Consider the following 22,008-nt stretch of genomic DNA (forward strand, 5'->3'; position numbering starts at 1 on the left):
ACTGTCCCTATTCTCATGTATAGCCATCTTACATAAAGAGAAGGGATGAAACATACACTCCAGTGAAGGCAGAGTGATGGTGTATAACACTGTGCCTGGAACAGCGGCAGTAGGAAGAACTGTTTAGATAACTACCTTCTATTTTGGTCCTTATCAACTAATCCTGGTCTATAACAGGTACTCAAAAATCAAGTAATTTATGTAACATACGGATAAAGCATGAACAATAATCTGTTCAGGAGAAGCAGGAGCAGCAGCTGTCAGGGTTACTGTGGGACTAGCAGTCAGAGTTAGGGGAAGGCCTTGGCTTGAGCTTGTTTGAAGTAGGTAGGTGCCTGGAGTGCCAGTGGGCTGTAGATGGAAAGACTAAAGGAAAAAGGAAAAAGATAGTTTAACAATGATTAAGTCTACTTTTATATACAAAAACGGACTGAGTTTAGTTTACTAGACACAAATGTACTTACCCATTGTGAAGGTGTGAACAAGTAATACTGTAGGGCATAATTGTCTCAAGTCATTACCTAGCCTGAAGGTTTAAGAGGCTGCTCTTTGCTCCTGTGTATTTCTATGGTCTGGTCTCAGCTATTTGTTTCAGGGCACCAAGACAGTTGTATGAGCCACTGTTGCCAGTGCAGTAACCCACAACACCCAATCACCCCTCTTTTTCCTTCTTTGTAGCACGTAAAAACTGGCAGTCTCCCAGTTTAAAAAAAAAAAAAAAAAAAAGGCACAACAGCAGTGTTTACTTGAACACTTTTTCACAGTATAATTTTGGGAAATTTTTTATAGAAAGGGACAGGGTACAGAAATAGTAATGAGCAATGTTCTGCTGAAGGAGAAAGATTTTTATCTGAAAAAGCTGGTTAACTATTAAATAACACATTTTCTTTTGAAATTTTTAAAGGAAGTATAATAAAATTGACCAATAAACTTTTCACGACCATAAGCTTCTATATAAAAATTGATTTAGGTTTATCTTAATATTCTAAAAAAGTGTTTGCACTTAAAATAGGTCTGGGGGTTAAAATCATGTAGCCTGTTTTTCAGTCTTGTGTACTTAGCTAAAACAACTCTCCTGGGTACTAAATCCCCAAATATAGGTTTCCTTATTGCTAAAGTGGAGATAGTAACTACTTCTCATGGAAAGTGTTTGGGATTAGAAATGATTATGAAAGTGCCTGGAACTCTGTGAGGACTCAATTTCTTTTCCTTTCCATAAAAGTTAAATCATTTTCCTAAAGGTAGCATATATTAATCACAAATGTGAGGCATTATTTTAAATACTTTATATGTACACGTATATATTACATGTGTTTTATTTAATATACTTAACATTTAATTTTCACAATTTTTTGAAGCTGGAGTACTATTATTATCCTGTTAATAAATTAAGGGAAAGCCTAAATATTGTGACCCCATAAGTAAAAACCTGAACACATACGTCAAATATGTAGGTGTGTATATATATTGTTTACCAGGGGAATGGGCTTAAAAAAGTAAAAGTTTTCTACCTGTGTCAAATGGTTGTCTTATACATCCCCATTTCAAAGACCACTGGATTAGGAGACTGACTTAGGTTAAGTAAGCTGCCAGTAAAAAGTTCCAAAGGTGGCCATCCTCTTGGGATTTGGCTGGGGAGAGGATGAATAAAGTCTTGCACTAATAACCCTGTGTTCTTCATGGTAAATTAAATCTTGATTTAATAAAATTTTTATTTTCTTAAGGAAATATGAATTATAGGTTTACTTGTTTCAGAAAGGGCATTCAGTCATGCTGTACTTTCAACCTACACTTTCAGCTGCAGGAAACCACTGATCTACTTTTCGATCTACAAATTTGCCTATTTTGGACATTACAAATAAATGGGAGCCAAGTACTATGATATTTTGTGTTGTCTGGTTTCTTTCACTTAGCCTATTTTTCAAGGTTCATCAATGTTGTACCATGTTTCAGTATTTCATTGCTGAGTAATATTTGCATGGCAATAGCACATTTTATCCATTTTTCTGTTGCTAGACATTTTGGTTGTTCAATGCCATGAACATTCATGTACAAGTTTTTGTTGGACAGATACTTTCATTTCTCTTAGGTGGATCCTTTGGTAACTCTGTGCTTAACCTCTTCAGGAGCTACAACACATTTCCAAAGCAGCTAAACCACTTAGCACTGGGACTTTTACATTTTGTATCCCCAGTGGCTAGTACAGTGTTTACTGAATGAATGTTGTTAAATTGCTCATGATTAGTTTGTCCACAAACTTTCTCACATAACCAATATGAACTTTTTGGTTATAAATTATAACTCAGTACAAATCCACAGTATGTAGATACTCATTAGCACTGTCATTTTCATATATATAAACATTTTGGTTTATATACAGATGAGAGAAAAGCTGATTAAAATTATAAAAGTGGAAGTCTGACTTAGTCTACCATTCATTTGGCCTCAGACTTTTATAAATCATATAAGCAAATGAAACACAAAAGTGATACCAACTGATCTTTCTCATGCATAAAAATGCCCAATATATATGAAGTGTTACTCACAGGAAGAATCTCAAATGTCTGTAGTGTTCCACTGTTTAGTGTTATTGTTTCTGAGTCAACGGTAGCAGCAGGAGAGTCTGTTGAAGCTGTGGTAAGAATAAGGACAACAATAAATGTTTAGTAAATTTAAATTTCTCTAGTGTACTCAATTATCATAAAGGCAATTTAATATTGAATAATTTGCCTGGAGACCTGAAGTCATTTACATTTCTTATGAGAGATCAGGAATCTAATGAATTTGTCTTGGATGACATATAGTGCAGGGGTGGGCTAACTATGGCCCACAAACAAATCCAGCCCATTGCCAGTTTTTGTAAATAAAGTTTATTGGAACACAGCCACACCTATTGGTTTATATATTTTCTGTGGTTACTTTAGCACTACAACAGAGTTGAGTACCTGTGACAGACAGCAGAAGGTCATAAAGCCTAAAATATTTACTATACCTGTTCCTTTATAGAAAAGGTTTGCTAACCCTTGGTATACACGATTAAATGTTTCTAATGGTAGGAATTAAGAGGAACTCACTAAGACCAACCTGCAAAAAGACAGGAACTTGGTAAAAACTAGTTTTCTTGTACATATGGGTAAGCAGTATGGATGTCTGGACTGGCAGTCCAAAAATACTAGGCTTTAATCACTTCCTAGCAATATAAAACCTGGGTAAATAACTTACTTTATAAACTAATGTTCAGATATTTTTTTTTACCTGTCCTGCCTACCTCATACAGATGTGAGGATCAAAAGCGCTTTTAAACAAATAAATGTTAAGACAGCATTATTTCAGAAGACCACATTTGGGGACTGAATAAAGATCAGACAGTATAATCTCTTTACATATGTGTCAACTAAGGATCAGACTTGATCAACGTCTACTCAAGGTTAAATAGAACATGCTAGAAATGTCATCTTTTTTCGTGCTTGCAGTCATACCTATAGGTAAATTATGTGAAATATGATTTGGAACTTTTACTGTGTAATGTTTATTATAGTTTAATAAATTCTAACTACAACACTTCTCAGCTATTTAAAAGGAATCTAATGCCCTTACCAATAGAAATGCACTTGATTCATATCATTCATCTTACTGTTTGATGGATCCATAAGATCACAGCTATAACAATTTGAAGTGATTCCAGATAAACTAAATCAAGGTTAACAAACTACCGTCAGGGACAAATGTAGCTTAAGGCCAATATGGTTTTTACATTTTCAAAGGGTTGTTGAAAAGCAAAACAAAGACTATCCCTCAGAAACCTATGTGGCCTGCAAAGCCTAAAATTTGACTATCTGGCTCATTACATAAATTTGCTGATCCCTGTTCCCTAACCTAAAAAACAAAAAGAGATTTTAGTTAGAATGCTACAAGTAATAGGTGGATTGTAGAACACTTACTATATGCATTTTTCTTGCTGTAAGAGAGAAAATTCTAAATACTATTTAAAATGATGCTATCAGTATTAAGGTATCATTTATAAAATGTTTGTCTTCCCAATGGATACTGTCAACTCAATAGCCAAGAAAAACTAACATGCCCAATCAATTTATAACCAATAGCAACTCGTATTTACTTGGACTAGTAATTTTAGTTGCTTTGCAATCCTCAGACTGTAACAAAAACGAAAAGAAATCCTTCATTCTTGATTACACTGGTAGAAAGATAACCAAATTCAGATTAGGACTTTAAGAGGTATGGTTAGTTTAAATGTCTCTAAGGTAACTTTGACAGTCAATGTACATGGATATATGGTGTTAAACACCAATATGTGGTTCTGCGATTCTCAACCAGGGAATCATAATGGTATATTTGGAAACATGCAGGGTGTTTCTGTTTCTCATAATGACTGGCAGGTACTACTAACATTCTGTGGGCAAGATCAAAGGACACTGAATATCCTGCAATGTAAAGGACAGTCTGCAAAAACCTGTCACTCAAAATGCCAATAATCACCTGGTTGAGAATAACATAGTGATTGGAATACTCTTGGGTTATCTTTTCAAATGCAGATAGCATCATGTAGACCAAAAACAAAAAAGGAAGAATATGGTTCTGAGAATTTCATCCTCATTCCTTTTTTTGTCACTATAATTCAAGACTGACGGGAAGGGATAAAGATCAATTTGACTTAGACCTAAAGAAAAAAAAAGTTCTCACTAACAAATGGCTGGGTTCCCATAATCTCATTAAGCACAAAACTGTCCAAACACAGTTCCCAATAGGAAACTGGCCCTTTACTCCCTGAAGAAAATCATTCTCAACTTTGCCAAAACTCACTTCTTTACTAAACGACCTCAAATCAATCCCTAATTGATATGTCTTCTAGTGAAATTACTACACGACATACCAGTTGGTGAATTCTATTTCTTTGCTTGATTGACTGCTTTTTAGGTAGTTTCCTATCCATTCTAATTTGTTTTTAATAATTCCTATTAAGTCATTAATTAAAAACTAGAAATTAAGATGGTTTCAAATGGTTTATAACGGTTGGGCAACTGCTTATACATCCTTCCTGTCACACAATTCATTCTGTGTGCAAGTATTAACTGAACTAAATATCTTAGATGTCCTTCAGTTCACCGACTTGGGTAAATTTCTATTAACATTCTAGAAAACCAAAAGACATCAGAGCCATTAACCAAATCATATAGATCAAATAGCAAGGAATCTTGAAGATCAAACACTTACAAACATGGGTGATCTGGACTGGAATCTGCAATGCTGCCATGGGGCTAGAAGAGATGGCTGTATTATCTTCCAAGCGGGCAACTCTTATCTGAACATGCTGCACACTGGAATTGGTATTACTGTTTGGAACTCCAGATCCTGATTTATTCTCCAAAAGCGTTGGGTTGTTTTTTTGGTTCTCATGTAACTGTTTAAGACCTTTTATTAAGACTGAAGGGAGATGGGTAGACAAAAAGAACATTGATTCTCCGACAGACCACCATCTAAGCAGCAAGGGAGGTGGGGGGAGGTAAGGAGGGAAAGTATTTGGAATAAATAACTGCATACTGGATGTGAGAGCTTATAAAAATAAGATATTTTAAAAAACAACATATCCTGAGATTTTTATAAACATCCATCATAACAAATTTTAATTCTTAATATTATTATTCTTGCCATCTAAGATTTATAATGTTAAAAAAAGGTAGACATTACAAAGAACATGGAAACAGGACATTTTCTATTCTAGGGTGTCTTGATAGAATTATTATTTAGGAGGAATACTGGCAATGCTAAACAGCTTATTTTCATTTTTTAAACGAATAGTGTACGTTTCTCCCCCCAGGGCTGAAGGGCCCTTGACTGTTGGTCTAGAGGTAGCAACTGATCTTTTCCAAACAGTAATATGGTATTCTTGCACAGGGAAGCCAATTCTAGACTTTGCTTTGCTCTATTCATAAAATACGCTTAACCTCTCTAACTGGATTTATTTTATTTTTAGACAAGTTCTTGCTCTGTTGCTCAGGCTGGAGTGGCATGATCATAGCTCACTGCAGCCTCAAACCCCTGGGCTCAAGCCATCCTCCTGCCTCAGACTCTTGCTCCCCAATAGCTGGGACTACAAGCACATGCCCACCGTGCCTGGCTAATTGGTTTTTATTTTTCTGTAGTAATGGGGTCTTGCTATGTTTGTTGCCCAGGCTGGTCTCAAACTCCTACCATCAAGTGATCCTCTTGCCTTGGCCTCCCACAGTACTGGGATTATAGGCATGAGCCACCACACCTGGCCTATACCTGGGTATTTAATTTTTTAAAAAAAACATTTTCATCAAGCCAAAGTTCCTCAGCATTAAATTTTCCTTTGGAACAATGGAAGTTAAGAGTGCTATAATAAGGGGAATAAATTTAATAACCTAAATTAAACAGACTGTACAACTCCGTTTAGTACCTAAATGCAAAACAGGCAACAGTAAGTATGCTTCACTTTAAGCAAACCCAATTTAAGATCTCTAGTAAAATTAGAAAATTACAGAGCCTCTGTTCTACAAAATTATCACAGAATTTCTCTAACACACCTAGCTAAGATATTTGAAATTATACAACTCACAAAAGTTGACTTAAACTTAGGTTTTCAGAAGTACATCTTTGTACAAAATAAAAATACAGTCATCAATCACTTAAGGATGGGGATATGTTCTGAGAAATGAGCCATTAGGTGATTCTGTCCTGGGATCATCAGTGTACTTATACAAACCTAGATGGTACAGCCTACTACACACCTAGGCTAGATGACCTATATAGTCTATTGCTCCTAGGCTACAAACCCTTACAGCATGTTACTGTACCAAATACTGTAGGCAACTGTAACACAATGGTAAATATATTTGTGTATCTAAACATAGAAAAAAAGTAAAAATACAGTATTTTAATATTGTGAGACCAATGCTATGTGTGACATCTGTTGTTGACTGAAAGGTTATGAGTGGCCAGCTATGCTGGCTCATGCAGGTAATCCCAGCACATTGGGAAGCCAAGCTGGGAAGATCACTTGAGCCCAGGAGTTGGAGACCAATCTGGGTAACATGGCAAGACCTCATCTCTACGAAAAAAATAGCTGGACATGGTGGTGTGTGCCTGTAGTCCGAGCTATTCAGGAGGCTGAGGTGGGAGAATCACTTGAGCCGACAGGTTTAAGGTTATGGTGAGCTATGATCATACCACTGCATGTCAGCCTGGACAACCGAGCTAGACCCTGTCTCTAAAAACATAAAAATTAAATCGTTATGTGGCATGATTTTATTTCCTCCTGATAGTTTACACAGAAGAACAAGAATAAGTGTGTACATTTTCATTTTAGGGGCTTTAGGAATTACAAACAGTATTAACTCTTCTCTGGGGAAGAAAACAATTACTGAGAGAAACAGGGCAGAAGTGTAAGTAGAAATCTGCTATGATATCTCTTTAGCTGGGGCAAAGAACTTCTAACCTCCCACTCCTAAGGAGTAAATATGATAAGAAAAGGGGAGGAGCTTAAAAAGTAAGTAATACATTACCAGGGAACGAAACATCCTTATGGTTTGCAATTTGCCTTTTGATGGTCCACCATTTACTTCGTAGCCATTGTGGTGAACGGACACTACTCCATCCCTCAGCTAACAGATCCCAGTTAATGTCATTTTCATCAGCTACATCAAGTTCTGCTATCCTACAGTTGCAAAATAAGCATCTGTTAGACGTTAAATTAATTTCTCTATAAGAACCCCTCCTCTGACTACAGGTGATTGCACTGGCAAATAAAGGGAATGGCAGGTTATGCCAATGAGATGCTATTGTTAAGTTGCACGGGAAAGGATTCCAGGAGTGCCGATCTGCTTTCAGAGCTAACAGCTAAGAAATACCAACAGCAACCACCTTTAATTAAAGGTACAACCAATGGGCTAAACCATAAACGGTTAGAGCCAGATGAGGCACTGTGAAGGAAAAGAAGTATGCTAAAAGTTAGAATAAGAACAGATTTAGTTGTATATATGCAATGTTTCATAGTGTGGCATTTACTAAGTCATTTATTTCCTGGATCTGAGTGTTTCCACTATTAAGCAAAAATATTTAGAAATGAGCTATTTATAAAGATGACTAGTTGAAAAAAAAAAATCCAAAACAAAATAACACAAAAGCAATAGCTGCAATAAAAAAACAACACAATAGTACAACAAAATTTGAGGTTTAAAAAAATCTGTTCATTTTCTAGCTTTGTTGTGACAATTTGATTTTCAGTAGGGAGTAGCCATGGTGACAGTCTCTATTACTTCAGGGTCTTAAATAATTTCTTGCTAGTATTTTTGCCCATTTTAGTTAATAAGTCTTAATGGTTAAACCAACTACTTAAAAAAATAAGCTGGGATTATGATATCTTAAAGCTTTTTCGAATTTGTATGAAATGGATGTGTTTGATTTGGTCTACTTTGAAGGTGTGGAGGTAACTACAGACTGGGCCCCCTTCTTGGCAATCTTAGCACAGTAGCCAAAGATTGAAGGGCATGGAGACTGAACAGCCCTCTTATCCTAAACGTGTTCCCCCTACGCTAGGACTGAGGCACATTGGTGGGACAGTGGAAAAGCTGCACTGCCGCTGCCTGTGCCATACCTGTTCTGTGGATATAGAGAGGACTTCAGTCTCCATGCCTTCAATCTGGTAACTCTGCATGAGCACTAAACCCACTAAAAAAAAAAAAGGAACAAACACAAAACAAAAAAAGAGCGAAATATGAAATACTTAAGATCTTAAACAGTAGTGCTCTATGAAAAGGATACTTTTCAGACACTAGGCATCTAGGGAAACCAAAAGAGGAAAGTCTATCAAGACACCCACAGAAATTAAGTGGCTTTTGTCATCACAAGATTCAGGACACAAACCTGAGGATGAGATTGATTTCATCTTCCTTGGTCCATTCAGTACCCCCACTCTGTTTCCAATTCAGGTAGTTGAGCCACTTAGAACGACATTGCTTTTCTGAGCGGGTACCCACTCGTTCAGCCACAGCTGCCCAAGACACACCCTGTGTGACTATGTCACCTGGCTCAGTGCTCGTCAACTCATGAACCACTTCTGCAAGTCTCTTTTCTTCTTCTTCTGTCCACTTCCCTGAAAGAAGGAAATCATCCAGACTACCACTGCTAACTTCTTTTACAAATCTGATTCAGCCCTGTATTTACAAGGACTGATGGGCAGTAAGCAATAGTACTAAGAGTTTGTTTCTGAATGACGCTCTGGTGGAAAACCATATATACCCAGCAAGACAGTTTCATTTTACTAGCCCAGTAAGGGTCTCAGTAGAAAAGAAAATAAAGAATCCTAATGGAAAGCACTGACCAATTATGAAAAGAAAAACCACCCAAAACATAACTACAAAGAAGAATGTATTCTCAAGTTACACTAAGTCCTTTATAAACAGTGAAGTGGGAAGAGCTTCATCAATGGCTGACAGACAAGAAATGGCATGCTTTTTTTCTTATTGTCACCTAAGATTCCCTGCTCTGCAAAAGTAAGTTCAAGAGGCCATTACTTATAGGAATGAATGATGAGGGACAAGGGAAATTACACCAATGGGCTCAACCTATTTTAGTGAAAACTAGCTTTCTACCATCTTGTTTCCCCACTATCCCAACTCCAAGCTACTGTGATGAAATATTAGTAAAGTCTGATACAAGTATTTATTTTTATTCCCGTGTTTTCTCAACCCATAAACCCACTAACAGATAACCCCAAATGTTCCTCTCTCTCTTTTTCTTATGGAGCTAGAGCAGAAAAACAGAAAGGGAAAAAAGAGAGCCATTTTTTTCATCATCTTTACCTCTGTTTCCATTTTGTTATTACTAGCTAAAAACCTCTAGAAAATTTCAAAAAGACTGTGCTTGCTTTGGGATTCCATTCATCTAGCAAATGTTTATTGAATTTTCATTATATGCCAAGCACAGTTATGAATACTGTGGATGGATTCAAGACAAAGTCCTACTCTCCTATTCTAGCATGGTGTGAAAGGATGGGACTACTTTGAGACTGTGCTGTTTCATGGCATGGCCTCATCAGCAGCTGTATGTCACAACATGAGAAGGAAGCAGGCAGATCAATCAATCCCTCAGGCTGGCAATCAGGAAATGCCACTGTGTCCTTCCAAATTATGTTACCAAAAGGGGTTCTGTACTCACAGCATCTTACATGAACCTCTGAGATCCTATCCTAAATCTAAAGCTTACAAAGCTTACAGCCCTGCTTCTTTCATTAAGCTAGCCATGTCACAGAATGACAAAGTTGGTAGAACCTATGTTCTCACTGCCCTGCAGGTAACAGTGATAGCCCAGTAGTTAAGCAGGAAAGAATTCTGATTTCATTTTTAGAGCAGGGGGTTAAGGTCAAAATGTATATGCCCCAGAAGCTAAAGCTAACTTCAGAAATTTTTTTTTTTTTTTTTAATTGAAACAGTGGGCATGGATTGTGGATCCTTCAGAGAACATTATGGCTAAAAGGGCACTATGAGACCACGTACTCTAATCTCTTTACAGAGGGAAGTGAGGCTCAGAAAGGTTAAATGACAGATAACAGCAGAGCCTAAATACGTTGTTGGTCGCAAAGATTAGGTTTAACAGTATGATCAGGACATCTGCATGCATTAAGAGGCATTTGTGGTCTTGCCAGGGGACTGAAACATCAATCATAAATTTTTTCTATGGAAAAATATACTTTGAGTTTAAAATAAGCAAAATATGTACAAATCTTTGGAACACAGCTTCTTCCTAATTTGGGACTTAACCTGTGACTAAAGTTTTTCATAAACACTCACTGATTAGCTGTTGCTAATGTAAATTCAACGGTTAGATGGGCCTAAATTAAAATTACTTGCTGCATATATGTCTTCAAAATACTTTCTCAACTGGGGAAGTATTGAAATTGTTACAAAACTGAAACATGTTAGATCTGAATCATCTTGACATTAAGGTGATGTGTCCCTGAAGACAATGTTACCTTATACAAAAACAAAGTAAAAGAGTAGTTTGATATATCTAATAAGCTCAAGTAAAAGGAAGACTAGAAAGTGAAGTCTGAACTAAGGTGAATGATCTAAATCGCTCCCCCAGAGCAAAGAAAAGGCAGTATCCTAAGGGGCAGGAGGCTTAAATGGTGACAAGAAAACGCTGTCAGTAGTAGTCACAGTACCTGTGTTGCAAGTATCCTTCATCAGTCGGCACCGATCTTTGACAGAAGATGCACTTCTTCCTAGCGCCGCCCCTATTGTTGCCCAGTCATTGCCATGCTTTATCCGGAGCCTAAAACAAGAGTCTGCCAATCAGCATTTGGTTCAATTGTTTTCTCCCTTTTAATTTCATCATTTATTCTTCATTCTTCTTCTTCCCATTTGACTGGTTTGGAAGTTGTGGGCAGCAATACTTTGAGAGCCAAAGTTTGAAAGTGTGGCCTTTTTTTGGGGTCCACAGTTGTCTGTGGGTGAAAAAAAAACAGGCAGCAATTGCCTTTTTCCTGGGTCAGAGAAGAAATAAGTAACTTGGATACGTGTTCAAAAAAGACCAATTTCCCCTCAGGTTACTGACACAATCTCCCAGGCAAGCCCCAGACTTTCCCTTTTGAGCATATACCCAACAAACTCTTTTTTAGACATCTAAAGTTTCACGGGTCTTTATCATTATAAATAGAATCTACCTTCAAATTTTTTCATGATCCATACAATTCATTAAACCATATTTTAAGGTCTAACTCAATAAAGCAAAATTCTACTTCCTGAGATTCAATAGCCTTTGCAAGGTTGAGTCAGCCCAGATATTCACTGAAACATTTGCCAAGTCACCATTCTAAACTGAGCCATGTAGCACAACCCTGGTTTTGATCCTGGTATATAAATTCCCCAAATTTAGTCTTCAGGCCACTAAAAATGGCCCCTTAATCTTTTCTGTAACTCCTATTAGTGGTCTGAGGAAGCATCTGGTGAATGGCAACAAGAGACCAGATTATACATTATGAGAATGGTTATTTTGTGCAAGTATGGATTTGATGTGATCTTTTTAAGGCCAATCATGCTTAATAGCAGAATTCAATTATACCAGTCTGCCAAAAACCTCTTGAAATTTTCAAAGTAAAACTTTTAAGGACGTAAGACATAAAAAATTAGGATTAATGAAAAAAACATTAAAACTTACTCCTTGAGCTTCTCAATTTCTTCAGGTGTATATCTAGAAATTCAGAGAAATTTTTTAAAAATCAATTAAAACAATGAATGCTAAAAACCTTAATAAAAATCAGAATTTCATTTAGGGAGCTGAATATTAAGTCACTTAGCATATAATATTTTTAAAGTAACCCATTTTAAAGTGGATTAATAAAAGTTGAGAATAGGCAGGGTGCGGCTCACGCCTATAATCCCAGCACTTTGGGAGGCCAAGGTAGGCGGATCACTTGAGGCAAGGAGTTCGAGACCAGCCTGGCCATCACGGCAAAACCGTCTCTACCAAAAATAGAAAAATCAGCTGGTGGCGGGCGCCTGTAATCCCAGCTACTGGAGTGGCTGAGGCAGGAGAAGAGCTTGAACTCACGAGGCAGAGGTTGCAGTGAGCCAAGATCATGCCACTGCACTCCAGCCTAGGCTACAGAGACTGTCTCAAAAAAAAAAAGTTGAAAATAAATGCTTCTATTTTTATTTTTTTTAAACAGTAAATATTTTTAGTTATAATAAAGGTAAGGATTGTATAATTTTCTCTAGAAAAAGAATCAACATTTAAAACATACGTTTGCTCCTATGCTGTCTAACACTTCCTTTATTTCAAACTTAGATTTTGGCACTCTCAAATCATAACTATTCCAAAAAAAACTTATGGGTGACATTGTAAACTAGAGCTAAAAAGAAAATCTACAGAAAATTCCCTCAAAGCACTGAACAAATTGAAATTATCTTCATTTCCTTTACCCAGGTATGGACATCTGACATGCTCTTTATTTCAGTAGGCAAGTACTCAATACAGCCAATGTAACGTTCTTTTTAAAAATGTCCATTTAATAATTATGAAAGGCTGCTCACTTTGTAACCATTTGTAATGCACGGAAAGTTTATGAATTGTTAACAAGTCATTTATGCTCTATTTAAAATTTTTTCTCTTTTTCCACTGTCACAAAAACATAATTTAATCCTCTTCAGCTTTCAAATGTACTTTCATTAGGAGGCTGCTGAAGAGCTAGAGAAAGAGCTCCACCATTAGCTCAGCAGTATCTAATAAGCCATACTACTGCCACCTAAAATTTCCAAAGAGAAATTAAAAGTATGTCAGTAACAATATATAATCATTGCATTTGAAGAATCTTAATGATGCCTTCCCATAAATGCTACCTAAAACAGAAATCCATGCATTGTTTTCAGAAATGTAGTTCTTTTCCATTCTGGATTTAAAAAAAAAAAAAAAGGCCACTGACCTAGGAATGCTATATTCTAAAAATAAATAGGAAAAATGTTACCAATAAATTTCAAGTTACTTTCACACTTCTTAAATCTTTAATCAGTACTGTATTTTTTATGTTACTTAACTACAAAGCAGACTTTGACATATTAAGTAAGCCAAGTCTTTAACCTATATAAAGTGAATTAGATCCTAATTTCTAAAAGAGGCTTTAATAATAAGGTTTCACCATATTCACAACATGGACCTGGAGGATAAAAATATTAACAATAATTCATAGCTGTCTTCAATTAATACCTTGACATATTTCTATTTTTTTAAAAAATGGACAGTTCCTCAAATATTTCCCCTAATTACATGAAAACATGCAGCATTACAAGTTCTCATACTTTCCCACATGGTTTCTGTCATCATACATGCGAAGCACTCTTCTATAAACTGCAAACAAAGGCCGGTTCAGACCCCATGCTATAGTCCTGTAGAAATCTTTTCTTTCGTCTTTTGACATCTCAAAGATGATTTCTGTAGCATCTTTTATTCCGCGTGCCTAAATGGGTTACATTTCTTTGATTTAGGGATTTCTGATAAAATGCATATGGATATACTATGCTTTTAAAATTTGTTTTAATGTTAAAGGTCATCAATGGCATTTAGAAAAATAATATATCACTAATTCATTAATAAATCAAATATAAACTTTTAAGATGTTGCAAGAGATACAAAAGTGACACTTAAATGTTCCAAGAATAAACTATCAAATTCAATAAATTCAATTTCCATCAACTCTTTTAAAATTACAAAAAGTTAAAAATAGATCTAAAGAAAGCAGAAGGAAGAAAATCACAAGAGCAAAATCAATGGAATCCAGAATCAAAGCAAAGAAAGGATAAACTAATCTAGAAATTGGTTCTTTGAAAACATCCATTAATAAAACTTGAAATGATTAAAGTTCTGCCAAAATTTTAAAAAAAGACACAAACAGTATTAGAAATGGAAAAATGAGGCCTAAATAGAGATGCTGCAGAGATTAGACCATTAACAAAAATGAACAATTTTATGGTAATAAATTTAAATGTTGGTAAAATCAATCAATTCCTAGAAGACATCAAACATCAACTTACCAAAACTGACTCTGGAAGAGACAGAAAATCGAATAGGCACAGACCATCAAGAAAATCTAATCAGTTATTAAATAATCTTCCCACAATAAAAAACACTAGGCCCACATGACAGAGATGACATTATAGGTAAATCCTACCAAATAGACACATAATCCTGTTCTTAAACTATTCAAAAGTTAAAAAAAAAAAAAAAGTGGGTACATTTCTTTGCCTATTTTATCAGGCTAACATAACCTTAATAGTGAAACCAGAGAAGGACAGTTTCAGAAAAGAATTTTCAGGTCAAACTCATTCACTAACATAGATATCCTAATAATATTTTAGCACACTGAACCCAGCAATGTATAAAAACATTAGTATGTCCAGGTAAAAAAGTGAGTTTATCCCAGGAATACAAGTTTGTGTTAATTTCAGGAAAATTATTAATGTAATTAATCACATCAGCAGATTTATGGAAAAAATGTAAAATCTCAACAGATGTGGGAAAAACATTCATAAAATTCAATATTCATATAAGTCTTACCAAATTAGGATTCACTGATAATCAGATTTTTAAAAAAACCAAAATTATAAAGATTAGAAAAGATGAATCACTTGTAATATATATGTAGAAACCCAAAAATCTATGAAATAAAATCTGTTATTTTAAAAAAACTAATTTTAGCAAGGTTGCTAGATACAAAATCAAAATGCACTTATTTGCGTTTCTACACAAAGTTTACATAATATTTTAAAAAGTTTCCACACAGCATCAAAATTAAGAGCATCAGAACTTAGGCAAGTTATCAATGTCCTTTATGGAGGAAAATATAAAACTTGATATTGAAGAGGAACTAACTAAATGAAGAGTTATACCATGTTCTTAAACAGGAAGATGACATACTGTGAAGATATTAATTCCCCCAAATTGATGTATAAATTCAATGCTATCCAATAAAAACTCCATTTGAGTGTTTCACTCTCTGTAAGCTGATTCTAAATTTATAACAAAACAGCAAAGGGCCAAGAACAGCCAAGATATTTATGAAGAGCCTTGCCCCATCAGACATTGGGACTTCTGAAGACAGCACTGTACTGGTGCCAAGTATCAACAAACAGAACCTGAAAACAAGTTAGAAAACCTAGAAACAAACTTGTGGCAGCTTGATTTAGAATAGAATGGACACTGTAAATTAGGAATTAGACATCTATACAGAAAGAGATACAAATGAAATGATATCTCACACCTACAGCAATTAAATGCAGAATTATAAAACTTTTACAAGATAATGTGAGAATGTCTTCATGCCCTTGAGGCGGGGAATGATTTCTTAAACAAGCAGGCATGCATGCAAAACAAACAAACAAAAAAATGATACATTTGATATTGCAGTTAAAAATCTTTTCTCATCAAATGACACCTAAAGAGGAGGAAAAGACAGGCCACTGAATTGGGACAAGGTATCTGTAATACAAATGACCAATAAACCATTAGTACCCAGCATACATTAAGAAAGTCTAAGTTAAACAAAACAGTTAACTCCACAGAAAAACTGGTGAAAGACACAAACAGGAATTTCAAAGAAGAAACACAAATAGCCAATAAGCATATCAAAATGTTATCAGAGAAACAAATTAAAACCATAATTAACACCCACTAGATTTGTACAAATGAATAACAAAAAACTAAAAAGAACCCAAATGACCAATAACTGTGAAATGGGTAACTTGCACATTTGCACAATGAAATACAACTAAATAAAAGGGTAAGGATATTAAAATAATACTGAGTTACAGAATATCCAGAGAATGAATCTATTTATATAAATTTCAAAAAAGTGAAATCACAGTGTATGCATTTTATACACTTTTAAATGTATGAAACTTCACAGCAAAAAATTTCTAAATTTTAGAATGGTTTCCAAAATTCTTTCACTTATGCAGTTCCAACTTTGCCAATGATTAAACCTAAATATTTACTGAGCTACTACATGCAAGCACACTGTGTTGCAGGATGACCATAGAGTGAGATGAAAGATTCTCCTGCCTCCACACTCCTTGCCCTTTTTCTTGCTTGTAGAAGTTAACTTTCATTTATCCTTTTAACCCAAATATGAAACATATGACACCCAATTAATTGGAATTCTCTGAAGTTTAAAACTAGCTCTACAGAAGTCTTAGAAGAGCACCACATAATAAAAGCTATGGTCAAAAACCAAAATTGAACAAATCATCTTTTTCCAAGATAATCTTTTGGACATTTCTTATTTCTGCCAATCTGATCATCATTCTCCCAATCGCCTAAAATAAAACTCTTAAGTTGCTCTAACTCCTTTTCCTTCTTTCCCAACATTCAGTTCAGGCATCCTTGCAGATACGTGGTTACCTGCCCTTTCCCTACCAATTCTATTTCTACCACTGTAGTTTAAGTCCTTTGCCACAATCAGTTGGTCTACTGAAACAGTCCTCTAAAAGGTCTCAAATCCTACTCACACTCCTGCCCATTAATCACTAACTTGGAAGGGTCCTTGGAGATCATCTACTTCAATCCCCTAGACATGAAACCAGCTTAATTCTCAAAGTTCAGTGTTCCTTAGCACTGATTACTGCTTTATCTAAACTAATAGCATTTTTCAGGTTTAACTAAAGCATATGTTGACTAGAGGACAACTGAAATACACTTCTGGATTCATTTTCAATGGCCACTGTATTTCTGTTTCTCTTAAAACAACAAACATGGTGGAAAGATCTCATTTATTAGTGAAGAATTAGTTTTAAAATTCTGTATTTCAAAAAGCTTAGCTTGGGAAGGTTGCAGTTAAAATTAAACTTAAAAATGTGGACCTTCTAGGCAACAATGCATTTCTACATTAGTGTAGAGTGGAAAATAGTAAGCAGTCAATATATCAAATGATAGAAGAATGGTTAAACACTGTATACCATCCTTCCCCAAATGATGCTAATGATCTACATTTCAAACATAACACTATTTGAACCTAACTCCATTACAGAGATGGCCAGCAAGTCTCTGGAAAGATTTCCTTGAGAATACAGTTACCCCACCAATTTCTTATTCAACTAAACTACTAGCTTTTCTTAAACCCTTTAATACTTCTCATTTCTTATAGGATAAAATTCAAATTCTTTGGCATGGACTTCAGAGCCCAGTTTTCCAGAGGCTATTTATCTTAGTTCAAGGTAAAGGGGTTAATTTAATGTGTGTTGGTTTTGATCTTTGATTTCTTGCTGCTTCAGCATGTATTCATGCAGTTCCCTCAAGTTCTACTCTAGCCCAAGTTCTATCCTTTAAGACAGCTCAAATCCTTTCTCTTCCAAAATTTTCCATAACTGCTCTAAAAACTCTTCTTTCTGTAATCTTGTACAGAATTCACATGTATCATTCACATGATACCAGGCTTTCTATCACTCTTCACCTGTTTCCAGTCTGCCCAAATGCATCATTGACTTCAAAAGCAAACACTGTTAAAGCAATCCATGCCTTAACACAATCCAAAGCCTTAAAAATACTGTGTTCAAAAGACATTTAATGAAGAGTACTAAAAGGTAAGGACCACTATGACATCAAAAATTCATTCAAAGATGCATACCTTAGCCGGGCACGGTGGCTCATGCCTGTAATACCAACACTTTGGGAGGCTGAGATGGGCGGATCACCTGAGGTCAGCAGTTTGCGGCCAGCCTGGCCAACATGGTGAAACCCCGTCTCTACTAAAAATACAAAAATTAGCCGGGCATGGTGGTGCATGCCTGTAATCCCAGCTACTCAGGAGGCTGAGGCAGGAGAATAGCTGGAGCCCAAGAGACGGAGGTTGCAGTGAGCTGAGATTGTGCCACTGTACTCCAGCCTGGGCAACAGAGCAAGACTGTCTCAAAAAAAAACGAAAACAAAACAAAAAAAAACAAAGATGCATACCTTAAGCTTTAAACAATATAAATTAAACTCTATAGGCTTCTTGAAAAGATAAGGCTTTAAAATGTTGAGAGGCTACTAAGATTTTATCTAAACTTTAAGGTGGTAACTAAAGTAGTAAATATTATTGTACTATAATAATGTATTTTAGAATTATTCAGCTACAACATGTTAGCCATTACAAAAATCCATCACAAAAATAAGTAAAAAGCTCCTAGTAAGTACATACAACATGCTGTGTTGATATTTTTGCAATTGGCAATAAACAAATTAGTGAAACATAAAAATATGCCATAAGATACCTTCAGATAGCGTTCAATATTGTTCATCAAAATATCAATTTCTTCCTTGGACCACATCCCCTGCTTCCATTTATGTCCTTTAAAAGAAAACAAGCAATATTATAAAAAAATGTTACTCCTTGAAAGAAATAAAACACCAAAGATTTCCTTTGTGATTAAATTATATTTGGGGATAAAATTTAGCTAATTTCATTTCTCATTCCTCTGAAATCTGAAAGGTCTATAGGTAAACTTGCTTTTGTAACTTCTGGTTTTTAAGCTAGAATACATTTATTTGACCCTACTAAAAAAAGACAATGGTAATTAAAAGATTTTAAAAAATATTACCTCTTAGCCTTTCAACAATATAGAACTGCTAAAAAGAAACATAAAAATAAAAAAAGCCAAACATGCTCAAAACTTTTTGAAAAATTTCTCCAGTGAAAATTTTATGGGCAAAAAGAACATATACAAAAAACTCTAGGGCAAGGTAAATATTGAATACCAAGTGAATAATGTATTCTTAGTGAGTATTTACTATACAGTGGTTGAAAATTATTTACGTTTTTCTGCTTCCTTTCTGTACTTCAGAGTGGCACAGACACAACCCTCACTTTTTTGTAGCACCTTCCCCAGCTATGCTTGAGCATAGCCAACACTATAAACACTATGTTACCTTGAGCCTCTAAGCTGCTTATCAGACCAAAGTTAGTAGACCCTTGAAAAGGCTTGTCTTCCTACTCTCATAAGCAATAACTATATTGTCTTAAATGCCACCACTATGCATTTGTTCAAAAATTAACAAGACAAAATTTACTTCAAATCAGGAGAAAAATAATTATTACTGAAAAACAAATGGTGGTTTCATAACCTTAATTCAAAGTCATTTGGGGCCAAATTTAATTCAGTTAGAAAAGCTCAATTACTCTAACTGCTCAATCCCAGTGATGAAGGTCCAGCTCAGAATCCTGATGACTATAAACCCTTTCTATCTCCATTTTTTTCCACTAGGCACTAAAATTCACAGTGTATCTTACCTTTATTAGTCAGAGAATCCTTATCTTCTTTAGTTGTAAACCATGCTTGGCTAACTGCTGAAACTTCCTCATTACCCAAGGGAGATATTTCATCTAGTTGCTCATTCTGCAAAATCTTGAAAGGGTAAAAGTAAAAAAAAAAAAACAAAAACGGCAGCTTGATTTAATGCCCAACCGGATTCATCTTTGTAATGCTAAGCATTATAAAACTTAAATATAGTCATACGGAATTCACTTGTTTTAGATATAGTAAAAATATATTCAATTTACAAAAAAATATTTCTTGCTGTTTTTATTATGGCAGTATGAAAACAAAATTATATGCATTAACACAATATGACCTTCATTTAAGTAAGTAAATGTACTATTGGCTTCAGTTTTATATAAAATGGGCCAAGAGTCCATTAAATATTTAAATCAACATAGAATATTCAGGGAAATTTAAATATTTACACATATAAATGAGCTCAATAATATACAATATACAGTTGTTATCTGTTCTAGATAGGAAAATGGAAGTCCTAGGGCTGGGTGTTATGATTTGTTAATGCCCTCAGAGATAAGCTTGCTGCCTAAATCACCAATAATGTCATCTCTTAACTTAAAATATTAACAGGCTCAATCATAAGTCATTATTGCAAAATCATGGTCCACTTATTGTCTTCTGACAACTGCTTTAGTCAACCTCTAGAGCCTTATTAATGCACCTTTCTCTCAAAGAACTGTATGGTACTACTTATTCTTAATGCAGCTAAGTCTTCTGTGCAACCACCACTAGCTATATTTTCAGTTACAAGCATATCTAATCTAACAAATTCTGCAGGGGAAAAAAGCTGCCTTTGGCAGAGTTGACCCTGGCCTAAAGAGAACCATAATGTAAATGAGGAAGACCTGGCAACAGTGCTACCATATGAGGTATTAGCCTGAGGTATAGGCAGAATAAAGGAAGAGTCACGTGTTTAGTGACCACTCAACCCAATTCAGTCTCTGGGCTAAAAAAAACTAAGCAATGTCACTGGCTGAAGGTAAATCCTAAGAAGGATTGGACTACTACTTCTTGAATAAACAGAAACTGAACTTCTAATATGAAGAGAAATTGAAACCATCTCTCTTGGAAAGAGATAAGCTGTCCTCATCTCTCTTGGAAAGAGATAAGCTGTCAGTGGACAACCAAGGTACAATTAGGAGAAAAGCCACATTTCTATTGTTGCCTACTACTTTACTTTTATATCTGGCAGTAATACATATAGTGTGTTTATGAAAGTGTTTTTGAATCCATGGGCAAAAAGCTGGAAATCACTGGAACAAGTGTGAATAAGTTTTATAGCCCTCTATTTGTGTCATACTTTTTGATTTTTTAAATCAAGAGGGACCTGTATAAAGCTAAGAATTGAGACAGACTATATGTGTCTAAGGCTTCTTATATTATGACGATCACAATTTTGTAAGATTTGATCCTAGAGTTATACATCAGTAAAGAGTGTAACAGAGAGATATCAAAAGACCTTGATACATAAAATACTCACTTTTAAGAACTATAATATAGAAAATACTCTTAAATTATCTTCTTTTAATCAGCTGGATATGAGAATCAAATCACCATTTCTCAAAGTATGTCTATATAGCAGAGCCCATTCCATGAACCTTAGGAATAAGTCTGTTACGCTGATTAGCCACTATCTGGGGGCAAACATTTAATGCTTTATGGCTCAAATTTTCCCTCAAATGAGCAAATAATTCTTAAGCAGTAGCAGTAGTATTCAACACTGCTAACTCATTCAATGAGTTTAGTGAGTACAACAGCAGGAGACTCAGGTACCTTGAAGGGTACCTACCTATACATGATATATAAATATTAATGTCTTACAGTATTTTACCCCCATTTTTCACTGCTTTATGCATCTATTAAGTTTACTCAGCCTTATTTAGTATGCTATTGCTTTTAAAATGAAGCTTTTATGAGTTGGTTGCAGGATTTCATGCCTATAATATATATATAAGGCTTAGAAATCTAAAATATTCAGCCCACTAAAGACCTCTTGCAACCACAAAGTACTATATACCTAGGGACTTATAACAGTTTCTAATTATTTTTCAAGCTAGTCTCATCACTGGAATGAGACACAGTACATTAACTACCAAACTATGTCAAAATAGCTGCACCTGGTTTACAGGAAAGATACAGTAAGAAACAGACTATTTCTGAAGTGGTT

The 22,008-nt window shown here is 35.2% G+C and overlaps 1 protein-coding gene across 14 annotated transcripts in view; it reads right to left on the bottom strand.

Moving 5' to 3' along the window:
- DMTF1 (cyclin D binding myb like transcription factor 1) overlaps positions 1–22,008 on the bottom strand; it is a 43,995-nt gene that overhangs the window by 2,778 nt on the left and 19,209 nt on the right. For all 14 annotated transcript variants that reach the window (XM_055272865.2, XM_055272863.2, XM_055272860.2 and 11 more), the window contains 10 exons: positions 19,796–19,910; positions 18,780–18,856; positions 13,836–13,993; positions 12,199–12,231; positions 11,204–11,313; positions 8,905–9,133; positions 7,545–7,696; positions 5,233–5,442; positions 2,547–2,632; positions 211–366 (listed from right to left, as the gene is read on the bottom strand). In XM_055272865.2, the coding sequence (XP_055128840.1) occupies positions 211–366; positions 2,547–2,632; positions 5,233–5,442; positions 7,545–7,696; positions 8,905–9,133; positions 11,204–11,313; positions 12,199–12,231; positions 13,836–13,993; positions 18,780–18,856; positions 19,796–19,910 (1,326 nt within the window). The remainder of the gene's footprint in view (positions 1–210; positions 367–2,546; positions 2,633–5,232; positions 5,443–7,544; positions 7,697–8,904; positions 9,134–11,203; positions 11,314–12,198; positions 12,232–13,835; positions 13,994–18,779; positions 18,857–19,795; positions 19,911–22,008) is intronic.

The sequence above is a fragment of the Symphalangus syndactylus genome, chromosome 3, assembly GCF_028878055.3.
Source record: "Symphalangus syndactylus isolate Jambi chromosome 3, NHGRI_mSymSyn1-v2.1_pri, whole genome shotgun sequence".
In the NCBI taxonomy this organism is placed as follows: domain Eukaryota; kingdom Metazoa; phylum Chordata; class Mammalia; order Primates; family Hylobatidae; genus Symphalangus; species Symphalangus syndactylus.